The sequence below is a fragment of the Microcebus murinus genome, chromosome 8, assembly GCF_040939455.1.
Source record: "Microcebus murinus isolate Inina chromosome 8, M.murinus_Inina_mat1.0, whole genome shotgun sequence".
Classification (NCBI taxonomy): domain Eukaryota; kingdom Metazoa; phylum Chordata; class Mammalia; order Primates; family Cheirogaleidae; genus Microcebus; species Microcebus murinus.
In genome coordinates this window covers 18,665,654-18,689,844 of record NC_134111.1, presented here as the reverse complement: position 1 = coordinate 18,689,844, position 24,191 = coordinate 18,665,654, and the positions used below count along the sequence as shown (strand labels likewise).

Below are 24,191 nucleotides of genomic sequence, written 5' to 3'. Positions count from 1 at the left end.
CTTTTCTGTTACCTCCCTTTCCCTTTTTAAAACTGCAAATAACTTTTCTGCTTCTGGGTCTTATCTATTTTAGAGAGTGAGTCATTCATTCACTCATGAATTCAAATAATACCTGAGCACTAAATATATGCCAGGTTAAAAACACAATCACTTCCTAAATTCAATTTGCTTTGTTAACTTCGGCTAGTCTTTTCTCCATTCCAAAGAACATTTTCTTAAGCAAATTATACTATTTCTCATTTTTATTTTAAGTTTGATTGGTATAAATGTAACTTTGCTTGAATTATTCTAAGATTGCTTTTTTGTGTTTAATAAAAATACATAAACAAAATGAGGTTTTGTCAATGGTGACTTCAAAACCTCCTTTTTCTTTAATTTCTTTCATCATTTAACACTCATTGTGTTAGGTTTCTATGTCTATCTTTTTTCCCTTTGAATAGTCTGGTAAGTAGGACCCATTTATGTCTCAGTCTTTTTCCTTCCCATTGTTTGCTATAGTATTAACAATTACTTTTTTTTAAAAAAAAGTAAGGATTATTGAGATATCATTCACACTTTTGAGTAAATTCACCCATTTTTAGTGTACAATTCTATGAGTTCTGACAAATGTACACAGTCATGTGATTGCTACTAAAATCAAGATATAGACCAACTCCATTCCCCAAAGTTCCCATCTACTGTTCCCCTCCACCACTTCCAGCCCCTGGCAACCACTGATCTGCTATCAGTCCCTATTCTTTTACTTTTTCCAGAATGACATATAAATAGAATCATATCTTAATAGTATGTAGCTTTCAAATCTGGCTTCTTTCATTTAGCAAACTGCATTTTAGATTTATTCATGTTGTCACAAATTTGCTTCTTTTTTATTGCTGGATAGTATTCTGTTTTATGGATATACCACAGTTTTTGATACACATTTGAATTGTCTTCAGTTTCTGACCATTATGAACAAAACATTTATTTGGTAACTGCTTTTTAAATGGGAATAGCTTAGAGATAGGACAGCTTAATGGTCTGAAAACAGTCAAGTGGGAGGATAACCAAGTCCTAGGATCTCATACTAGTTTTGCTTCAGTTAGCTATGATTTAGATAATTTAATCTGTGCCTACTTCTTCTTTTGTAAAATGTGCTAATATTACTCAAGGCTTATTGTAGTTTTAAAATAGAAAGATTTTGTGCTATATAGGTAAGGAATTTACTACTGGGTTAAGAGGATAAACTATAAATGGTTACATACATTTTATAAAACTATGTTATATAAAATCAACATAACTACTATTTAAACTTAGGGGTCTTTTTTTTTCAAGTTCAATCACAAATGGTTTGAACATAATATAATTTGCCTAATTTCATAGGTCCTGTAATTTCAAACTTTTTATTAACTGTGTAATCCAAGTGTTTTTACATTAGCAAATTATTTTGACTGAAATATTTAGTATTTATATTATTTACTTTATTTAAAAATATTTTAGACTTTAATTTTAACAAGTATTTATTTATTTTTAATTTAGATGGGTCTAGGAAAGACAATCCAGGCAATTGCAATTGCTTATTTCTATAAAGAGGAATGGCCTCTTTTAATAGTGGTCCCTTCATCTCTGAGGTACCCTTGGACAGAAGAAATAGAGAAATGGATCCCAGAGCTAGGTCCAGAAGAAATCAATGTTATTCAGAATAAAACTGATGTCAGGTAAGAACCACTCTATAATCTTTAAGGAAAAAAAGTCTTTCTTGGGTATATTTAGTATATATTCATGTTTAAAATGAAATTACCTACAGATCATAATTTAGAAGTGTATAGTATAGAGAATTTTATTTTACATTTTAAAATATGAATTATTTATCTTAAATCCAACAGTGTATTTAATTTCTTTTATGATATATTTTAAGGTAAGTGTAAAATATGCATACTTTATAGATATATGTAATATCTACTTTATATATACCTTAAATATACTTTACTATTTTAGGGGTCAAAAATAAATCTCACAACTTTTTAATGATTAACTTGAAACTTTGTGATCTTTTATTATCAGCAACCATGGTAGATTTTTCTTTCTAAGTTGTTATCAATAGTTAATGTACAAGTTTTATATATGACACTAGTATTAATAAGTTTGATTTTCTTTATTAAGTTAATTTATATTCGTAATATTTTAATTTTTTTAAATTAATTAATTTATTTTTTAGAGACAGGGTCTTGCTCTGTTGCCCAGGCTAGTCGCTAACTCCTGGCTTCAAGTTATTCTCCTGCCTCAGCCTTTTGAGTAGTTAGGATTACAGGTGTGAACCATTACATCTGATTAATTTTGATAATTTATGTTTTTTTTATTTTAGAGCATTAATCTTTTATATCTTTAAAATATTTGCTATGTGATTATTTGAAGTCCTTACTCTAAAAATCTATCACAATGTTGCTAGTATTTTTTTCCTCATTTTGCTTTCTAGCTACTGTAGTAAAACAACGAATTTGAATATTGATAAGTTATTACATCGAATATCTAGAAGAATCATGCAAATTATCATGTTTCCAGAGGTTCAAAATTATTTATTTCTGAGCCTTAAATAAAAAGCAATGTCTTTTTCATGTCTACATGAAATAAATATCTATTAATACATAGGTTTTTTTGATTACAGTATTACTTTCTATATTGTATTCTCTAAGACTGTTAACATAAAGAGTATTTGTACAAATAAAGTTTGACTTTGTGAATGTGGAAAGATGAAATAGGCAAAATAGATGGAAGGCTTTTGCTGTTTCAACTTTGCAACCCTAATTCAGTGAAATACATCTTTATGGGTCCAGAAAAATATGGACACTATTTACATGGTTAAAATAAAATATAGGCCAGGTGTGGTGGTTCATGCCTATAATCCCAGCACTTTGGGAGGCAGAGGCGGAAGGATCTTGAGCCCTAGAATTTGAGACTAGCCTGGACAAGACTCTGTCTCTACAAAAAATTAAAGCGTTGGCTGGGCATGGTGGCATGCATCCATAGTCCAAGCTACTTGGCAGGCTGAGGCAGGATAATTGCTTCAGCCCAGGAATTTGAGGTTACATTGAGCTATGATCATGTCACAGCACTCTGGGCAACAAAGTAAGACCCTGTCTCTAAAAAAAATTAAAATAAAATGTAAATAATAATTATAAATAAATCTCCTCTCTAATAAAACTGCATAAAATTGAAAAGACTTAAGAATTTAGAGAATGTAGAATTTAAGACTTCCATAACCCTTTTCTGTTAGCTAATAATTTATTTAAATGCTACATTTAAATTGTCTTAAAATATGTCTCTTCTGTCATCTTTTATAACTTTTAGGTCATCTAGTTTTTATTATTATTTTGGAAATACAGTCTTGTAATTAAATAGCAGCTAATATTTTTATTTAGGATATGTTAAATAGGACTACACCCCCAGAGTATAAGTTTTCTGAAGGATATTAGCTAAAGGGCAGAAAAACTACTGTATATTTTCCCGGTACTTAAAGAAGCAGGTTTAGGTATATATCATCATGTGTTTACCACAAATACACATGCTTCCTTCTGGCGTATACCAATTACGCCCAGACCATTCACTAGTTGAGACATGGCAGGATAGAAGTTAGAGACTGCTGCAGTGGCCTTTGAAGTCATTATCTTCTATATGTTGTTCTCAGTATATTTAAGTTAGTAATATTAACCCTGTACTTTTTTTCTGCAGGCTCTTCTGGTGTTTTAGAACAGTGAGAAAGTCATGGGTCTTTTATTAAGTAGATTTATCCAGGGCTTAAAATACAGTTTCCACTTTTTAAAATATGCAGTTGCCATGGTGGTACTGGCCACTTAGGAGCTCTGCCTTTTCTGTTAGAAGATAGAGAATTGCAGAAGACTGACTCTGTGCTGTATTTTTCACTGGTGAGATAGAAAATGCAAAAGTGGTATGTTTTAGTGTTCATGAATTCAGTTGTCTAATTATTTCATTCTATAAACTTTCATTGGTAGCATAGCATTGTATGAATATATACAAAAATGAATAATACACATTCCCTGCCCTCACCAATTTCATGATACAGTAAGAGAGATAAATATGTAAATGAATAATTTCATGAACAGTAAGATAAAGAATATTACAGATGTATGAATTATAGAAATCAAAAGATCAGGGATCACTTTAGCTCAGTGGTTCTCTACATGACATGGTACCCTCTCCTCTTGTAACTAAACTTCATTACCCCAGGGCCAGAGGCCTTTCTGTTGTCACAGTGACTTAGGAGCTCCAATGGCCTTTAATGGGTGGAACAGGAAGTGAAACGCCCTGCAGTGCACTGGACCAGCCCTGTAATACTAAGTATTATCCTGCTCAAAATACCAATAGCACCCAAGTTGAAAAATTGCTATCCTATTTGTGTGAAGGTTTCATTGAAGAGTCAACTGATATTTAAGTATCTACGTTATACATGATCCTAGGTGCATAGAAACAACTATTGTCAAAAAGTAATTTTTATATCATAGTAAAATGTGGCTTGCTGGATGCCAAAATCTTCCAAAGATCATTTGAGCAAAATTTTGGTTTAGGTTAAGCAAAATTTTAAATTTTGGATCCAGGTTTATTATATTTAGGGACTATAAAATCTTAAGAGAAATTGAGTTTCAGTAGTAATACCATCTCCTTTTATTTTCCCCCTTTTCTCCTGCTCTGTATCTCTCCCTAAAAGAGTTGTATTGTTTATGATAAATTGGTTACTGAGATATTTTTTAAATACAGGGATTTTCTTTTCTAGGAGAATATCGACCAGCAAAGTGACAGTTCTGGGTTATGGTCTTTTAACCACAGATGCAGAGACTTTGATAGATGCGCTGAATAATCAGAACTTCGAAGTAGTTATAGTGGATGAATCACATTACATGAAGTCCAGAAATGCAACTCGCAGCAAGATTTTATTGCCAGTAGTACAAAAAGCCAGACGAGCCATTCTTCTTACAGGAACTCCAGCTTTGGGAAGGCCTGAAGAGGTATTAAAATCCTTATACTTTGGGCTTAAAAGAAAAAAAAAAGGAAAATTGGATCAATCTCCTGTTTTTTTTTCATTTTTAATTTCTCAAATGCCTGAAGAGTACATTGGGAATTTCTAGGAAACTATTAATGATTATATCTATGTTTTATTATGACGGTTTTTATCTATTTATGTGTAAACCATAACCAAGCTTGTAGATATGTACAAAAACTATTAATAGCTTTTACCTTTATTTTAAAGCTTTCATGTTTAGTACAAGTAACATTCTTCATACATGTGCTTGAGGTTTTTCTATGGTCTAAATCTTCATTTATCTTAACTATTTTACATTATAAGCTCCTTAGGATTGTGGTTGAATATCTACTTTATTTCTTTTATACTACATTGTAGAACTTCTCTCTGTTCTTCTTTCATTTCAAGACCCACATTTGGGAAGGTAGAGAGAAACTAGAGCTTATGTGCAAACTAGATGAGATATCTATTTAGAATGGAAGAATAAGGCATTTGTTTGATACCCCATTTAGCTTTTGCCACTCTAAGAGGTGGATAATGTATAAAATGGTTAAAGGATGGGGAATAAGAAATGATAGATGAAACTCTTATGAGTCTGTGTCAGTGTTCCCTAAGGAATCTTGGTCCATGAACACTGAGTCATAGAAATAACATAGGCTTGTTGTCTTATGGAGTTGCGGGAGAGTTAAAGAAACTGTTACTTTGAAAGTACCTAGCCTTTGGGCATAGTGGCTCATGCCTGTAATCCTAGCACTCTGGGAGGCCAAGGTGAGTGGATCGCTCAAGGTCAGGAGTTTGAGACCAGCCTGAGCAAGAGCGAGACCCCGTCTCTACTAAAAATGGAAACAAATTAATTTGCCAACTAAAAATATATACATAAAAAAAAAATTAGCCAGGCATGGTGGCACATGCTTGTAGTCCTAGCTACTCCGGAGGCTGAGGCAGAAGGATTGCTTGAGCCCAGGAGTTTGAGGTTTCTGTGAGCTAGGCTGATGCCACGGCACTCTAGCCCGGGCAACAGAGTGAGTCTCTGTCTCAAAAAAACAAACAAAAAAGAAAGTACCTGGCCTTGTGCCCTGGCGCATAGTAAGTACATAACATATGGTAGCCATTATTATTAATATGTTAATTATTAAACCAAGCCTGGGCGATAGCATTATCATTGCATCTCTAACACTATTACCTAGGCTCTCCTTATGAATTCCACCCTGGAAATCTGAGATACACATAACAATCCATATATAGCAATGGTAAAATGCTTAATTTTACCTTTTATTTATTTACTTTTTTACTCTTGAATACCCATTGGCAGTAGGAGTGTAGACCCCAAGTAATTTACTTACATTCTAAAATTAGGTCATTGAATAATAAAGGTGATTCACAATAATATGAAATGTGTCATTCAAGACAGAGTATATAAAGGATATATATTTTTAAATGATAATAATAAAATGAATACTTACCCAGCATAAGAAATAGAACATTAACAATACAGTAGTGGCCCTTGTGTCCCACTGTGATCATGTCAGTACTTTTCACCCCTCACCCAGGGTAGCCATTATTCAAAACAAGGGTTTGGGACCCCGGTTTTACCTGTCCTGAAAATTGTACAATTTATGTTTGGGGTTCTTTAAGAAAAAGAATATAACCATTTGAGTGCAGGTGTCCCATTTGTAGTGTCATTTGATAGCTGCACAGTTCACAATCACAAAGGTGTGGAAACAACCCAGGTGCCCATCAATATATGAGTGGATTAATAAAATGTGGTATGTGTATACCATGGAGTACTATTCAGCTTTAAGAAACAATGGTGATATAGCACCTCTTGTATTTTCCTGGATAGAGCTGGAACCCATTCTACTAAGTAAAGTATCTCAAGAATGGAAAAACAAGCACTGCATGTACTCACCAGCAAATTGGTATTAATGGATCAACACCTAAGTGGATATATAGGAATAACATTTATCGGGTGTCGGGCGGGGAGGAGGGAATGGGTGTATACAAACATAATGAGTGAGATGTGCAACGTTTGGGGGATGGTCACGCTTGAGGCTCTGACTCAAGGGGGGAGGAGGGCATGGGCAATATACGTAACCTTAACATTTGTACCCCCATGATATGCTGAAATAATTTTTAAAATGGAAAAAAGAAAAAGAATATAAAATTACAAATTCTAAGTTTTCAAATTGGGAAATGTGAGTTTTCCAATTTTGTTTTTCTTTTTAAGGATTATTTTGGGTATTATGAGTCCCTTGAATTCTCATATGAATTTTTTTATCAGCTTTAAATTTTTGCAAAGAATCCAGCTTGAATTTTTGTAGATACTGTGTTGAATCTGTAGATTACTTTAGGAAGTATTGCCATCTTTAACAACATTAAGTCTTCCAATCCATGAACATGATATATCTTTCCATTTATTTTTAGGTCTTTAATTTTTTTGCCAACAGTACTTTGTAGTTTTCACAGTGTAAATGTTGTTGTTTTGTTTTGTTTGTTTTTTTTAAAGAGAGACAGGATCTCACTGTCTCTCTGCTCTGGTTGACGTGCCAGTGGCTCAATCATAGCTCACTGCAGCCTTGAACTCCTGGCCTCTGCCTCCCAAAGTTCTGCGATTATGGCCGTGAGCCACCATACCCGTCCATAAATGCAGTTATTTTCTTGTTATTTTCTTAATTTCATTTTAAATTGTTCGTTACTAAGTATAGAAATACAATTTTTTTTTTTTTTGGTAGAGACTGTGTGTTGCCCAGGCTGGTTTTAACTCTTGGCCTCAGTTGCTCCTCCTTCTTTGGTCTCCCAAAGCATTAGAGGTACATACATGAGCACCATGCCTGGCCTAGAAATGCAATGGATTTTTCTGCATTTATTATTTATCTTGCAAACTTGAATTCATTTATTAGTTAAAATACTAGTTTAGTGAATCCCTTAGGATTTTCTATATACAAGATCATGTCACTTGCAGATAGAGATAATTTTACCTTTTCCTTTTAAAATCTCAATGACTTTTATTTCATTTTCCTATGTAATTGCCCTGGCTAGAACCTCCAGTATAGTGTTGAAGGGAAATGGTAAAAGTGAGCATACTTGTTTTGTTCTTCATCTTAGAGGGTAAGCATTCAGCCTTTCACCTTTAAGTACTACATGATTTGTGAGGTTTTTCTAGATTTTTTTTATCAAGTTGAGGAAGTTCCTTTCTATTCTTTTTTTATTAAGTAATACTTAAACTTTACCATGGGCATGTATGTACACTATCAGAAAAAACATAATATTTATAGGGTTTCATGCATTCCATGGTTTCAAGCATTCATGGAGGGTCTTAGAACACATGCCCTATGGTAAGGGGGGACTACTCTACTAATTCAGTGTCTTAACTGGTATATGTCTATTAAGATTGTTTTTTTTCTTCTTGAGTCAGTTATAGTACCTTATGTCTTTCTAGGAATTTGAACATTTCATCTAAGCTAATTTATTGGCAAACAGTTGTTCATAGTCTTTCCTTATGATCCTTTGTATTTCTGTGAGGTTGATAGTAATGTCCCCTCTTTCATTCCTAATTTTAGTAATTTGAGTCTTCTTTCTTTTTTATCTTGGTCTGTCTAGCTAAAGTTTTATCAATGATGTTAATCTTACCAAGAACCAACTTTTGGTTAAATTGACGTTCTCTATTGTTTTTCTATTTTCTATTTCATTTCTTTCCATGCTAATCTTTATTGTATTCTTCCTTCTATTTGCTTTGGGTTTAGTTTGCTCTTCCTTTCCAATGTCTTAAGGTGGAAAATTAGGTTATTGATTTGAGTTCTTTCTTCTTTTTTTAATATGGCCTTATGCAGCTATTAATTTCCCTCTAAGCACTACTTTTACTGCAACTCATATGTTAAATATTGTGTCCTCGATTTCATTTATTTTAAAGTATTTTCTAATTTCTAATTTCCCTTGTGATTTCTTCTTTGATCTACTGGTTATTTAAGAGTATGTTGTCATATAAAAAGGATATAAAGCACTGAAGTTGCTTTAGAAAACACTTTAGCAATTCCATAAAAAGTTAAACATACAGTTACTGGGTGACCCAACAGTTCCATTCCTAGGTATATACCCAAGAGAACCAAAAACATATGTTCACAAAAAATTGTATACAGATATATCTAGTAGCATTATTCATGATATTCAAAATGTGAAAACATGTAAAATATTCACCAGTTGATGAATGTATAAACAAATAGAGTATATGTGTGTGTGTGTGTGTATATCCATAAACTGGAATATTATTAGGCCATAAAAAGGAATGAAATCCTATACATGCTACAACATGGATTAACCTTGAAAACACTATGCTAAGTGAAAGAATCCAGACATAAGAGGCTACATATTGTATGATTCTATTTGTATGAAATGTCCAGAATAGGCAAGTTCATGGAGACAGAAATAGATTAACTGTTGCCAGAGTTGGAGGAAAGAGAAAATGGAGGAAAGAGATAATGACTACTGAGTGTGGGGTTTCTTTTGGGAGTGATAAAAATATTCCAAAATTAGATAGTGGTGATTGATGCACAATTTTGTGAATAAGCTAAAAGCCACGAAATTGTGTACTTTAAAAGTATGAATTTTATAGTATATGAATTATATCTCAAAGTTGTTATTCTTAAAAAGCATATTACCATATCAGTGAGATACTGCTATGTGCAGCCTATAAGAGTTGTAAATATGAAAAGATTTCATAATACTATTGATGGGAAAGTAAATTGAGACAGTCTTTTTACAGGGCAACATGGTAATATCTATCAAACTTTAACAAGCATATACCTTAAACTCAGCTATTATATTTCTAAAAATATAGCCTACAACCCCTCTAATAGAAATGCAAATAAATAGAGAAATAGATAGATGATTAATAGATATAGATGTAGATATATATACCTACACCTATATATATTCATATATACACACACAGTTATATCAAAGCATTAACGTTTATAACTTCATAAAAGCTAGAAATAGCCTGTATATCCAATATCAGGAGTCTGTTTAAATATTTTACAGTACATTTACATAATAATGGGTTGCTATTCAACCTTTAAACAATATTATTATTGCTTATATAATTTTTTAAACTATATATAAATAGATTTAGCTGTACTTTAAAAGTGTCTAAGACATGTTTTATGGGACAAGATTCTAGTTGTGTGACAGTATGTGTAATAGAATCCTCTTCATGTGAATAAAAGATAATATATACATAGGCTTATCTAGACATAGAAAAATGTATAAATGTATATTTATGAAACAGATAACAGTTATCTGTGAAGAATAGAATGGCAGGGATGGGAATGGGGAATAAGAAGGAACCTTAAAGAAAGTAGATTTTCTTTTTTCCTTTTCATTATTAACTGGTTTTATCATCATCATAATTTACTTGGAAATATTATAGCATATTGAGAACACTTGTATTGTTACAGCTTTTCATGCAGATTGAAGCTCTCTTTCCACAAAAATTTGGATCATGGACTGACTATGCAAAACGATACTGTAATGCACGTATCAGGTAGGACAAACTATTTTCCATAAGCTTGTATCCTCACATAGTTACTGTGAACATTAAGCTTTCTAAGTCATTCTTTATTCCAGTGTTTAACAAACTTGTGGTAACTATGGAATAATTTCTTCAAGTAAAAGCTTGTGTGGTTAACCTATATGTAAAATAAATAAAAGGCATAGGTAATGGCAAAGTTTTTCTTTATTTTTTTTTCCCTTCAACTTTTTATTTTTGAAATTATTTAACTTATTTTTATTGACTACATATACATGTACATTATACAAAAGTGAAAAGTAAGTATTCCTTTTACTCTTGTCTCCCAGCTAACAATTTCCCTTCCCAAGTAACCAGGGTTGCAGTTTCTCAGGTATCCTTCTGGAGATACTCTGTGCATGAATAAACACATATGATTACACATATGTAATATTTCATTTTATTTCTACATATATACTAGCATAATGTGTACATTGTTTTGCAGTTTGCTTTCTTCATCCAAAACGTACTGGAGATTTTTCTGTATCAGTTACTGACAGAGCTTTGAGATTCATTTGAAATGCTGCATGTATTCCATTGTTTGGAATTTATTTGTGCAATTCCTACATAAACAAATGGACATTTGTTTGTAGTATATTGCTATTGCATACAATGCTGCAGTAAATATCCTTGTGCATGTTGAGAGGTAGTATATTACAGTTGTTAAAAGCATGAAAATTTAGAGCTAGATCACCTGTGTTTTATTTTCACATATACTACTTACAGATGTTTCATTTTAGAAAGGTAACTTTACTTCCCCATACCTGTTACTTCAGCTCTAAAACAGAGAATAATTATGTCTGCCTCAGAGAGTTACTATGAAACATATATTAGCTAATATTTACAAAGAGCTTGAACAGTGACTGTACATCGTGAACACTCAATAATTGTTAGTTATTTTAATATTTCATGTCACATATATGGGAAAAGTTCTAAGATAAATTTATAGAAGTGAAATTGCTGGTTCTAAGAGTAGGTGCATTTTGATATTATTAGATTTTTCCAAATCATATTCCACAAAAGTTATAGCAGTTTGTATTTCCACCAGCCAGGTATGAGTGTCTCTTTTCCCAACATGGTGAAATATAAATCATTTTTTTCTTAGCAGTCTGAACTCATAATAGCTTTATACACATTTGCCCATTATATAGTAAATGCAATTGAGGAGTTTTTCATACATATATGAGTCATTGTATTTTTTTCCTGTCAGTTGTCTACTTTTGTTCTTTGCCCTTTTGTCTACTAAATGTATTGGCTTTTTTTCTTGATATTTTGGAAATATTCATATATTATAGAAATCATTTCTTTGTATGCGATATGAGTCTCTCATGTTTTTTCCCCAGTGTGCATCCTTTTGGGATTTATTTTTCCCCCTTTCTATAATTTTTTTCAAATAACCCCACGTGTGCATGGTCTTTTGATGCTTTTTAAAGGGTTCCAGAATACAGAGGTAGAAAGAATCTTACCAAATTGTTTGTATGAAGCCAGTCTAACATTGATACCAAAATTAGAGAAGATTAACACAAAAAAGAAAATGAGGCTATTTCTCCTTATAACTATAAATGTAGAAATCCTCAATATTAATAGATTAGTAGAATCCAGAAGCTCGTTAAAAGACCTAATATTGACTATAAGCAAATGGATTCATATCAGTAATTCAACCATAGTTTAATATTAAGAAATGCATTGGGCCGGGCGTGGTGGCTCACGCCTGTAATCCTAGCTCTCTGGGAGGCCGAGGCGGGCGGATTGCTCGAGGTCGGGAGTTCAAAACCAGCCTGAGCAAGAGCGAGACCCCGTCTCTACTATAAATAGAAAGAAACTAATTGGCCAACTAATATATATAGAAAAAATTAGCCGGGCATGGTGGCGCATGCCTGTAGTCCCAGCTACTTGGGAGGCTGAGACAGAAGGATCGCTTGAGCCCAGGAGTCTGAGGTTGCTGTGAGCTAGGCTGACGCCACGGCACTCACTCTAGCCTAGGCAACAAAGTGAGACTCTGTCTCAAAAAAAAAAAAAAAAAAAAAGAAAGAAATGCATTAATATAATTAGCCATGTTAATAAGGAAAAACTTCATTATCTCCATATATGCCAGGAAGTCATTAGATAAAATTCACCATCTATCCTTGATTACAGTTTTTAGTAAATTTAGGATGTGTACGTACACATTTATATATATGTGTATGATGTATCTTTCAAGCCCCAAACCACTCATGAAACACTAAAATCTCCTGAAACACTCATGAAACACTAACATTTAGGCAACGGATGTTCACTTTTACCACAGTTTACCTTTACTCTAGAGATACTGATCAGTTCCAATACCCAAAAGAAAAATAAAAGGTAAAATTTGGAAAGCAAAGGTGAAATCATCATTATTTGCAGCTGATATTATTTATTTGGAAGATTAAAAGAATAAATTGAAAAATGTTCATAACAAAAGAGAATTCATTAAGGTGTTCTAGCACAAGGTTACTATTAAAAAGTTAGTTGTCTGTTTTTACACAAATAATAAATATTTCTAAAATATAATGAAGAAAAAAGGTATTATTTACAATAACAAAGTATAACAACAAAAAATATACTACTGAAGAATAAACTTAGAAATCTGTAAGATCTATACATGAAAAACTCAAGAGTATTACTAAAGGACATAACAAAAAAAGATGTATGCTCTTAATTATTGAGAAGACTTAGTATTATAAAGATTCCACTTTTTTCTGAATTTAGTTATAATATATCCAGGAAAAGTTAAGAGGATTTTTCGCTTAGATCCAGAAAACTGATTCTAAATGTTATTTGAAAAAATAAACAAGCAAGAATTGTCAAGAAAATTATGACAAACTAGAGTATTAAAGGAAGAGAAGGGGATTCTTTTCTCTATTCTTGCACACAAAAAATACTCCAAGTGAGTCAAGTGTTAAACATTATTAAACCCCAAATGAAACATAGGGGAATTCTTTTATAACTTTGTTATAGGAAATTAATAAAATATGAATATATTTGACTGCATTAGAACTTAAAAGATATTTTCTAAAATATCTTTTAGAAAATACAACATCTAAGTTGGTCCGAGGGTTGTGGGTTATTGTTAAGCTGATTTAACATTGTCTCCCCCCACAACCACGCTTGACTAGCTTTAAAAAAAAAAAAAAAAAAAGAAAATACAACATCTAAAAATAAAAATAAAAAAAGAAAATACCACATCTAAAGTCAAAAGCAAAATTTCTAACTAAGGAAAAATTATTCTTGTGTTACAAATTAAAGAGAAAGCTATTTTCAACAACTGAGAAAAATGTACAAAAAATATATACAAACCATTGACAGAAAAGGAAATGCAAATAGATTTCAACTACATAAATCTAACTTATAAAAGAAATTCAAATTGAAACTACAATAAAACATAATTTTTCACCTAATATAGTTATAAAAATTAGAAAATTTCATAAAACATTATATCAATGAGCATATGTAGAAACAGGAATCTCTCTTACATTTTGGTGGGAATGTCATGGCTGAACCATCTATTGAAAGCAATTTTACTATATCTGCCGAAGTTTTAAGAGCCCATCTACTTAACTGAGCAATTAACATCTGAAAAGTTTATCCTATACTTGTTTATTTATGCTATTATATATAATTGTTCATATATATTCTTATTTGTGTATGTTAGTCACACATATATATTATATATACAAAACCATATAGGTATACATATACAAATGCATGTATGTGCATAATTAATATTGCTTGGTTACTAAATAATAAATGATTGACAACAAAGATATCATTAGGCAACTGATTATATAAATTATGACACATCCATACAATGGAATACTATGCTATCTTTGACAAAAAGGATGTAGCTCTACAAAGAATTTCTAAGATATATTGTCAAAAGAAAAGGAATTTTGCAGAAAATTGTGTTATCTTTTGTATAATTTTAAAAGGTATTTATACACATACTCAAAGACATATATACATACAGATTTTTTTCTGGATATCCCAGGAGTGTCAACATGGTAGCCTCCAGTAGCCACTGACCCAATTTATAGCCTCTGAGACTTTGTAGAAGCCACAGGATACTGTGGAGTCCATTTTGCACACTGTTAGTTCAACTATTCACCTTACTATGAGTACCCAGCAGGATGGAGATTTATAATGAAATCACCTTTCAGTGGCATGTGATCAGCAGCAGTCCCCAACCTTTTTGGTACCACGGACTAGGTTCGTGGAAGACAATTTTTCCACAGAGTACCGGGGAGGGGGGGGGACACATCTGCATACTGCTCCCTAAGAGGCTGGTACTAGTCCGTGGCCCAGGGGTTGGTGACTGCAGCATTAGAGAACTTAGCCTGCATTATGTTCTCCTTTGGAGTAAGTTACTAGCTAGAAGCTCCTTGAGGGTAGAACATTTCCCTTTTCCAGTGTTATATGCCCAGTGTCTAGCACAGTACCTGGCGCATGATATTCAGTGTTCATTGAATCATTGTATACTAGATCTATCTGTTCTAAACTAAAAAGTTACACAGGGCTGAACTAAGTGATTTGGATAATCTTTTCCAGCTCAACATCTGGTTTTCTTTATATTGACTTTAAATCATGAGCAAAACAGGGATTCTTATAATCAATGAACTACTATGAGGAATTCTTATATAACTGACACCATATCATTTATTTTGCTACTTTTATGTTAAAAAAAATGGAAATCATTTGGCTAAATTCTCTCAAGAATTTTAAGTTAATATAATTTTCTGGTATATCACAAGGTAACTGAGGGCTTAATTACTATACAAAACAAAAATAATATAATATAATATAATATAAAAACTAAAATAAGTTTTGATGAAACTAAAAATCCATGTGAATGCTGGTTTGTCCAAACTCATTAGTTTTTACCACGTGATTTTTTTTAGCAATGCATAGAAATGAAAATTACAGTGATATTTTACTATAATATCCCAAATTAATGTTCCCCCCCTTCTACTCAGAAATCAACAGTAGCATCTGTTTTGACTCCTGTTAATTGCCAACCTTCTACCTTCCATTCAGATAGAATCCTGATTTAGTTTAGGGGTGTGTGTGGAGGGGTGTAGGAAGTTGACTTTGTAACCCATTTCACTGGTGGATTCTGATCATTCTAAGCCAGTTAGCATGATATTCTTCTGACAACTGTTATTTGTCTAGGGTTGGTCATGTCCCAACCATTTGAAGAGAATGGCTTTATATCAAGGTTGGAGGACAAGATGCTTGCTCTTAAGCTGAATGTGAACAAAAAAACATGCTATCCAATTTGCTGTTAGAGCTGTCTTCTAACTATGTGGGGTATCAGATTTAGATGGAGCCAGTTCTTTGATGGCACAGGGAAGAGGTACAAAGAACCTGGGATTCAACTAATCCAGGAGCCTTCCTGGACTCTGAATTCCTCTTGTGTATTATACTATATTTTTTTTTATTAAGCAATCTTGATTCAGTGTTTCAGTTCCTTATAGTCAAAATTGTGTTCCTTGATACATCATTCCTAAATTCATTTTGTTCCTATCACAGATCTGTTTGATATGATGCTAGATATTGTTGGGAAGCCCTTAATCACAATACTTTATTTTTTATTTATTTATTCATTTTTATTTTTAGAGATAAGGTTTTGTTCTGTCGCCCAGGCTTGAATACAGTAATGTGATCATAGGTCACTGCAGCCTTGAACTCCTGGGCTCAAGCAATCCTCTCACCTCAGCCTCCCAAGAACCTGGGACTATAGGTGCATACCACCACACCCAGCTAATTTTTAATTTATTTGTGGAGATGGGGGTCTCACTCTTGTTGCCCAGGGTGATCTTGAACTCCTGGCCTCAAGTAATCTTTCTGCCTCAACCTCCTAACATGCTGGAATTATAAGTCTGAGCTACCACACCTAGCCTTAATCACAATTCTTATAGACTGTAAATGCCAAAAGTTTGCCTATGTAAAGCAAACAGGTTTATTGTATTTACCTTTTGGAGACTAAAAAAAATCTAAGTGGTCACTAAGCAGTTCTTTTTTTATTTTCTGATTAGGACTTGTCTTATGACAATGTAAGTGTATACCTGTCCCTTTCGTACGTATGCAAACTCTGTTTCAAAGAAAGGTCCATCTTTGTGAAATACTTTATGATTGTACAGATTATGTTCTCTATTTTCTGTTTTCCAGAGAAAGCCATTTCAGGCTTTTCAAAAGGCATTTTTTTTCAGGTTCCATTTCAAAAGTTTTATGTTATTTCTTTACTTCTTTACCTTGAAAGCACTGTGATTCCATAGACTCTGATTCATATTAAGGCACTTCCTGGCATTTTAAGTTAGTCTGTGGAATGCTATATTTTTTTCCATAATGTTTTGATTCTCTGAAGGTGTCATTTTCACACTATAATTTTGCAGAATGCAAATTATGGTTAGTTATTCAGTTCTAGACCCATATTTTATATTTGAAATGTCATGACTGTATTCAAAATAAAGTTAAGTAAAGCTTCAGCAAAAATATAACTTTGCCTTTATAAGTTTATTAAATACCTATTTCATGGCAAACAGAATTGTACTAATGTAAATGTGTTTCAGAGATGAGAAATCAGGGTATAGGTAACCACCTACCTGGTTTGATTTGAGAAGAACAATCAAAGTATTACTCAACCTGAACATTTTTTATTCAAAATTACTTACATCATTTACTTTACTGGGTTATATTTAGAGGAAGCTATAAATATGATTTGGAGAAGGCAGCCCATTCATTTGTCAACCATGAGCACACTGAATGATCAATTGTTAGAGCTAGAAAAGACTTTAAGAGATTACCTAGTCCCCTCTGTCATTTTATAAGGTTAAATGGCTTGTTTTGTATCTGACTTTCTTTTACCATTTTTGGTAAAAATTATACTACATTTAAGTAATAAAGACTTAGGGAATGGCAAATTTCATGGATATTATTTTACATAGAAAAAGAAGGCCCATAGATAACCAGTTGTGTTCGTCTGTTTTGTGTTGCTATAAAGGAATACCTGAGGCTGGGTAATTTATAAAGAAAATAGGTTTCTTTGACTCACAGTTCTGCAGGCTGTACAAGAAGCATGGTGCCAACATCTGCTTTTAGTGCGGACCTCAGTTAGCTTCCACTGATGGTGGAAGTTAAAGAAGGAACAGGCGTGTCACATGGCTAGAGAGGGCGCAAAAGAGAGAGGAAGGGTGCCATACTCTTAAATAATTAGCTCTCCTATGAACTAATAGAGTGAGATCTCACCCATTACCAGGAGGATGGCACCAAGCACATCACGAGGGATCTACCCTCATGACCTAAACACTATTCCCCAGACACCACTCCAACACTGCCAATCAAATTAGTCCTCCCTAATGTTAGGCTTAAAGGTTAGGAACATTCCAGAATATCTTAATAGTAATTTATAGAATTTTCTAAACTTTCGTTGTCATTGATATTTTGTGCCACTTCTACCTCTTAGGAGAATTAGTTGTCTAAATTTTTATGAAGAGGAAAATGCTGGGTGATAATACACATTAAAGATGTTTAAACATTCCCAAAGAGTGTTGATTAATGGGTCATTGTCAGATTCAAGAAGTGTTTCTTGTGGAATTGCACTGTATTTTGTCTTCACTGTTGCATTTAATGTTCTCACCCATGGCTACATAGAGATCATGTCTATTCCATTCGCAAATGGGTAAAATCTGAGAAAAACAAGTATTATGCTGGATGGCAGAGATAAGTCTAAAAAATAATTAGATAAAAATTGATAGGATATATTCTCCATTTATACATAGAAAGTCAGCTTGTGTGAAAGGGATTTAAGAAAGCCTCAGGTACTATCAGTAGTTCAGTTAAAAAAGACTTCTGGTTTTGAATAACCATAGGCTAAATTGGAATAAAGGATGGTTCTACTCCACTTATCGATTAGATTAAATGTAGAGTGTGGTTTGAGCTTGCATTAATCCATATATTCCAAAAATATTTTGGGTGTCTATTATATGCTGTGCATGTGCTAACCATTAGATATGCATTAGGGAATAAGACCCACATGGTCTAGCCTTCACTGAGTTTTCAACTCAAGCAATAGCCAGATAGTTACAGTTGTGATGAGTGTCATGAAAGGTAAGTAAAGAATGCCACAGCAGAGTGAGGCAGAATGAACTAATCAAGTCACAGAGGCCAGAAGAGGTATCGTATGAGTAAGTGATGTTCATTTGCATTCCAGGAAGAGAAAATTTTATGTGCTAAGGTGCTGAGCAAGAGAAGTGTTAGGCCTTTGAGTAATTAAAACATGTCTGGTTTGCCGAATATTCTAGAGCTAAAGGAAGAAAGTCTCAAGACAATGATGGAATCCAGTAGGAGTCATATTATACAGAATCTTGCTCTTCATCATAATGGCAGTCAAAAGGCATTGTAGCATGTTTTTTTACTTATCAGTAATTGTGGGGTTTTTTATTGCAGTAAAATATAGATAACAAAACTTACCATTTAACCATTTTTATGTGTGTAGTTTAGTGACTTTCAGTACATTCTCCTTGTGCAACCATCAGCCCTTTTCACCACTAGAACTTTTTCATTATCCCAAACTGAAACTGTGTACCCATTAAACAATACTCCCCATTTTTCCATCCCCCAGCCCCTGCAGTGTAAGGTTTTAAAGCATAAGACATTCCTGGTTAGATTTATAATTTTTATTTATTTTTTATGACACTATTTTCACATGGTTCAAAATTCTAAAAAATTCTATCGAAGAGTGTATAAACTGAAAAGTTCCTTTCACCTAAGTTCCCTTCCCTACATGCAACTGTATATAGTTCTTAATATCTTTCTTCAGAAACTATGTGCATATTTAATCAAATTCATATGTTTTACAAATATGGTGATATAAGCATAAACATTGTTTTGTACTTTCCTCTTTTGTTGTCTTTTTGTGTACATAAATGACTCTTTTTTATGGTTGCATGGTTTTTTATGGTTGAGAATATAGCATAGTTTCTGAGGTGGCAAGAAGTTGAGGGAGTTTGCAATTTACAACTCATATTTTCACTGTGAAATGGGAAGAACAATTATATATTCAGAGAAATGGAAAGGTAGAGGGTTAAAAGTTTGATGAAAGTTGACATGGTTTGAAATTTTGCCAAGTGGGAATGAGATAACAAAATTAGTGTGGTAGGATTGTTAGCAGTACTGAGCGACCATTTGAGATCAGCAATTCTAGATTTGTAGCAGAACCAGTCTTCTCTAAGGTGTTATTTACCCAGCCACACCCAGTAGCCAGGAAAAAGGCCTGAAAAAGGCTTACAGTTAGAGCCATTCAAGATTGGATTTTTCTACCAGCTTATGATACAGGAACTGTGGGACAAGGGAATTGAAGCTGTATTAATAAGAACAAAGCTAATGTATGAACTCAGAAATCAAAAGGGATGAGGAAGGATGTGAAGACAGGAAGGATATTATGGATATGGAAGAAAATAGAGCAGTCAACTGACTAAAATATACGATGAGATAGCAAAGACAAAGAGGGTGTAAATGAACAAGCAACCTGGAAGGATGCTTAAGTAGAGAGTGGAATGTCTGGATTTACCAGGTAGACCTGTTTTTAGGACTGGATTTTAGCCATAGGAATGCTTGGAGTAGATTTTAGAAGGTCATTGGAGACAAGCAGTATAAGGAACTGAGAGACAACTAGAAGTTGTATTTTAAGAAGCATTTTAACAAATGAAAATGTATCTGGGAAAAAGTGACCAGAATAATGAGAGGAATCTCATATTCAGCTCTACAAATGCCTAATATTATTGATTGCCTACTATATTTAAGACATTATTTCAGAGCTGTGTAAGATGAGTAAGACATAGTGCTTGATCTTATGAAGCCTGTAGGAATTTGAAAAAGAGAAGCCCTTGGGGGAACAGGTTTTTAAATATTTAAGAATCTGTCATGTCTTAAAGGAATTAGACTTTTGTCTTTGTGGCCTCCAAGAGCAAAATTAGTATCAGGGAGTGGAACTTAATAGAGAGAGAGAGATTTTGGCTTAGTCTGCGTAAGAACTTTTAAAATATACATACTTAAATATGTATCACTATAACAATAAAAATAGAAAGGAAAAATACTATAATCCTACTATACCAACAAATTGTTTTCATTTTTTCTTTATTTCTATTCCTGTCCATATATTTGATAATTTTTCCATAGGTTTAATCTAGCTTACATGTAATGCTGTCAACTGCTCATTTTCACTTACCAATAAATGCTTTAACATTGTCTTTACAAGTTGTTCTGTTTCCTTACTTATTAAAGGTATAATAGCTTATTGCTTTTGGAAAAGTGATTCATACCTATTTTAACAAACCACGCAAAGAGAAAACATTTAAAAATATGTAAAAGGCAGTTGAAATCTCTCTGTCCAGAGATAACTGTTACTGATGTGTTTTGGTAAGTTTCCCTCTACATCGCTTCTCTGCTTAAGTACATAAGGGTGGATGGATGGATGGATGGATAAGTAATTTTATAAAAACAGGGCCATATTGTGCATACTTTTCTATAATATGCTTTTTTCGTTTAATACTATTTTTAGGACATTTTTCTGTATCAGTAACTAAAATACATAACTTTTATTGGCTTTATTCTATACCTTATATATAAGATACTATACCATGTGTTTTAGATGCATTGTCTTTTTTTTTTTTTTTTTTGAGGCATAGTCTTACTCTCTTGCCCTAGCTAGACTTCAGTGGCATGATTATAGCTCATTGCCACCTCAAAATTCTGGACTCAAGTGATTCTCCTGCCTTAGCTTCCCGAGTAGGTGGGACTATAGGTTCGTGCCACCATGCCCAGCTAACTTTTTCTGTTTTTAGTAGAGATGGGGTCTTGCTCTTGCAGAGGCTGGTCTCAAACTCCTGACCTCAGTGATCTTCCCACCTCAGCCTTCCGGAGTACAGGATTACAGGTGTGAGCCACTGCACCTAGTTTAGATGTATTATCTTTAATTCTTTCAATAATCCTATAAGGTAGATGATAGTATATCCATTTTATTGATGAAAAAACTGAGGTTTGGAAAGGTTAAGTAACTTGTCAAATTACATAACTAAAAAGTGAAAAGAATAAGAATTTAAACATCCTTTGCCACCACTTTTCTTCCATTCTCTTTCCAATATTTTAATAATTTGGTAATTCAATGTATTTTTTATGATATTGACTTAGTAAATAAATCAATGGACTAAATTAACAGTATTCTCTAATAAATCAAGTAGTTGTTCCTTTCTTGGTCAACTTTTGTTTACCTTATAATTAATTATTTCCTTGTTTCCCATCTATTTGGTTTTCCATATAGCTGTTTTCTATGTTGCTGTTTGTTTACTGAAAGATTCCAGTAGATCTGTCTGTAAACTTCCTACAGATCTTACAAGCACAAAAAATAATCCTTTTTTCTTTTTCCAAGGGCTTCCCTCCCACAGTCTTCTGTTATGCTCCAGTCTAGACTGTTTTTTCTTTAGGCCTGGTACAAAGCTGTCACCCTAAATTTTCTTGTGCCACTCCTCTCTCATGGATCCCTACATTCTTGGATTCCATGACTTTTGTTTCTTAGTTTATTCCCTGGTATTTAAAATATTTTATTACTTAGAAAATTCAATAAATACAAAAGTAGTTGCTATATTATAATGAACCCCCATGTACTCATCACCCAGTTTCAACAGTTGTCAACTCATGGCCAATTTTGTTTTAGCTATGCTCCCATCTATCTCCCCTGCCCTGTGTTATTTTGAAGGAAATCCTAGACATTGTATTTTATCCATAAAATATTTCAACATATGTCTCTAAAGAGTAGGGAAGAATTCTTCTTAAAAACAATGAATTATAATAGTGTTATCACACCTTAAAAATTAAAATTAATAATCCCTTAATATGATCAAAAAATCCAGGAAATGTTCACATTTTCAGTTGTCTTCTGAAGAGCATAATTTTACAGTGTTGAGTTTTTTAGTTTCCCCCTTATAGTTTGTTTGAATCAGTACCCAGATAAGGCACACATTTCAAATGATAAATGCCTTTGGGAGGCCAGGTGGTAAGATTACTTGAAGTCAGGAATTAAAGAACAGCAAAACCCTGTCTCTACTGAAAATAGAAAAAGTAGCTGGGTGTGGTGGTGCATAGCTGTAGTCCCAGCTACTGAGGAGGCTGATGCGGGAGGATCACTTGAGCCCAGGAATTTGAGGTTGAAATGAGCTCTGACACCACTGCGCTCTCTAGTCAGGTTGACAGAGCAAGACCTGTCATTCATTCATTCATTCATAAATACATACATACATATATATATAAGCCAATAAAAATAAAAAGGTGATTTACAAAGTCAAAAGTTAACTCTGTGTATGTGTGTGTATGTTCATGAGTATGTGTTCATGAACACAAATAAGCATACATGTTCTTGACCATCAACTTCCTGTTTTGTCATCATAAGCTAAGTACCTCTTGGGAAATGCCTCTATTTAAATTATGTATGATCAAAAAGGGAGATTAAAAAGTTTATTCTTTTGTTTGGAAAAGGAGAAATGAACTTTTATTTACTTTGTAATTCTGAATGAGAAAATACCTATTCTAACCCCTAAAAAAGGGGGTTATACCCCTTTCATGTTTTATACCTTCTTTAGAGACATTTGCAATTTTTTTGTTGTTAATTTTAGTTTGTTAGGAACTAAGGGTCCTTTAGGTTTTGTTTTGTTTGTTTTGTTTTGTTTCGAGACAGGGTCTCACTCTGTTGCCTAGGCTAAAATGCAGTGGCATCATCATAGCTCACTGCAACCTTAAACACCTGGGGTTAAGAGATCCTCCCACCTCAGCCTTAGTTGTAGCTGGGACTACAGGTGCATGCCACCACACTCAGCTGATTTTTCTGGTTCTTTTTGTAGACAGGGTTTTGCTGTGTTGCTCAGGCTAGTCTTGAACTCCTGACCTCAAACAATCCTCCTACTCAGCCTCCCAAAGTGCCAGGATTATAGGAGTGAGCCACCACTCCTGGCCTTTTTTTTTTTTTCAGAGACAGGGCGGAGCTCTGTATCCCATACTGGAGTGCAGTGGCATGATCATAGCTCACTGCAGCCTCACACTCCTGGGCTCAAGCCATCCTCCTGCCTCCGCCTCCCGAGTAGCTAGGACTACAGGTGTGTGCCACCACACCCAGCTAATTTTTCTTATTTTTTTGTAGACACGAGGTCTCACCATGTTGCACAGACTGGTCTCAAGAACTGCCTCTAGCAGTTCTCTCATTTTGGCCTTCCAAAATGCTGGGACTACAGGTGTGAGCTACCATGCCCGGCCCCTTTTATTTTAATTCTATGCAAACTGTACTGCTTCTACTTTGTCCTTTTAAAATATTTCTTTTTTTCTCACTCATTTATACTTTTTTATCTATACACTTTACCTCTTTGATATTGTACTTAAAAATTTGTTTTATAATTTTCTTTTATTGCCACAAAACTAATGAACCTTAAACTTCAAATCTCTCACTTTTAGTTGGGTATGATGGTGTGCGTTTGTTGTCTCAGCTACTCAGGAGGCTGAAGTAGAAGGATGACTTAAAGCCCAGGAGTTCAAGGTGCCTATGAATAGCCACTGTAC

General features: G+C 33.5%; 1 protein-coding gene across 1 annotated transcript in view; it reads left to right on the top strand.

Annotated features, from left to right (window-relative positions):
• ZRANB3 (zinc finger RANBP2-type containing 3) overlaps positions 1-24,191 on the top strand; it is a 242,291-nt gene that overhangs the window by 133,429 nt on the left and 84,671 nt on the right. The window contains exons 4-6 of the mRNA XM_020288513.2: positions 1,516-1,694; positions 4,766-4,997; positions 10,465-10,550. Coding sequence (XP_020144102.2) covers positions 1,516-1,694; positions 4,766-4,997; positions 10,465-10,550 — 497 coding nt within the window. The remainder of the gene's footprint in view (positions 1-1,515; positions 1,695-4,765; positions 4,998-10,464; positions 10,551-24,191) is intronic.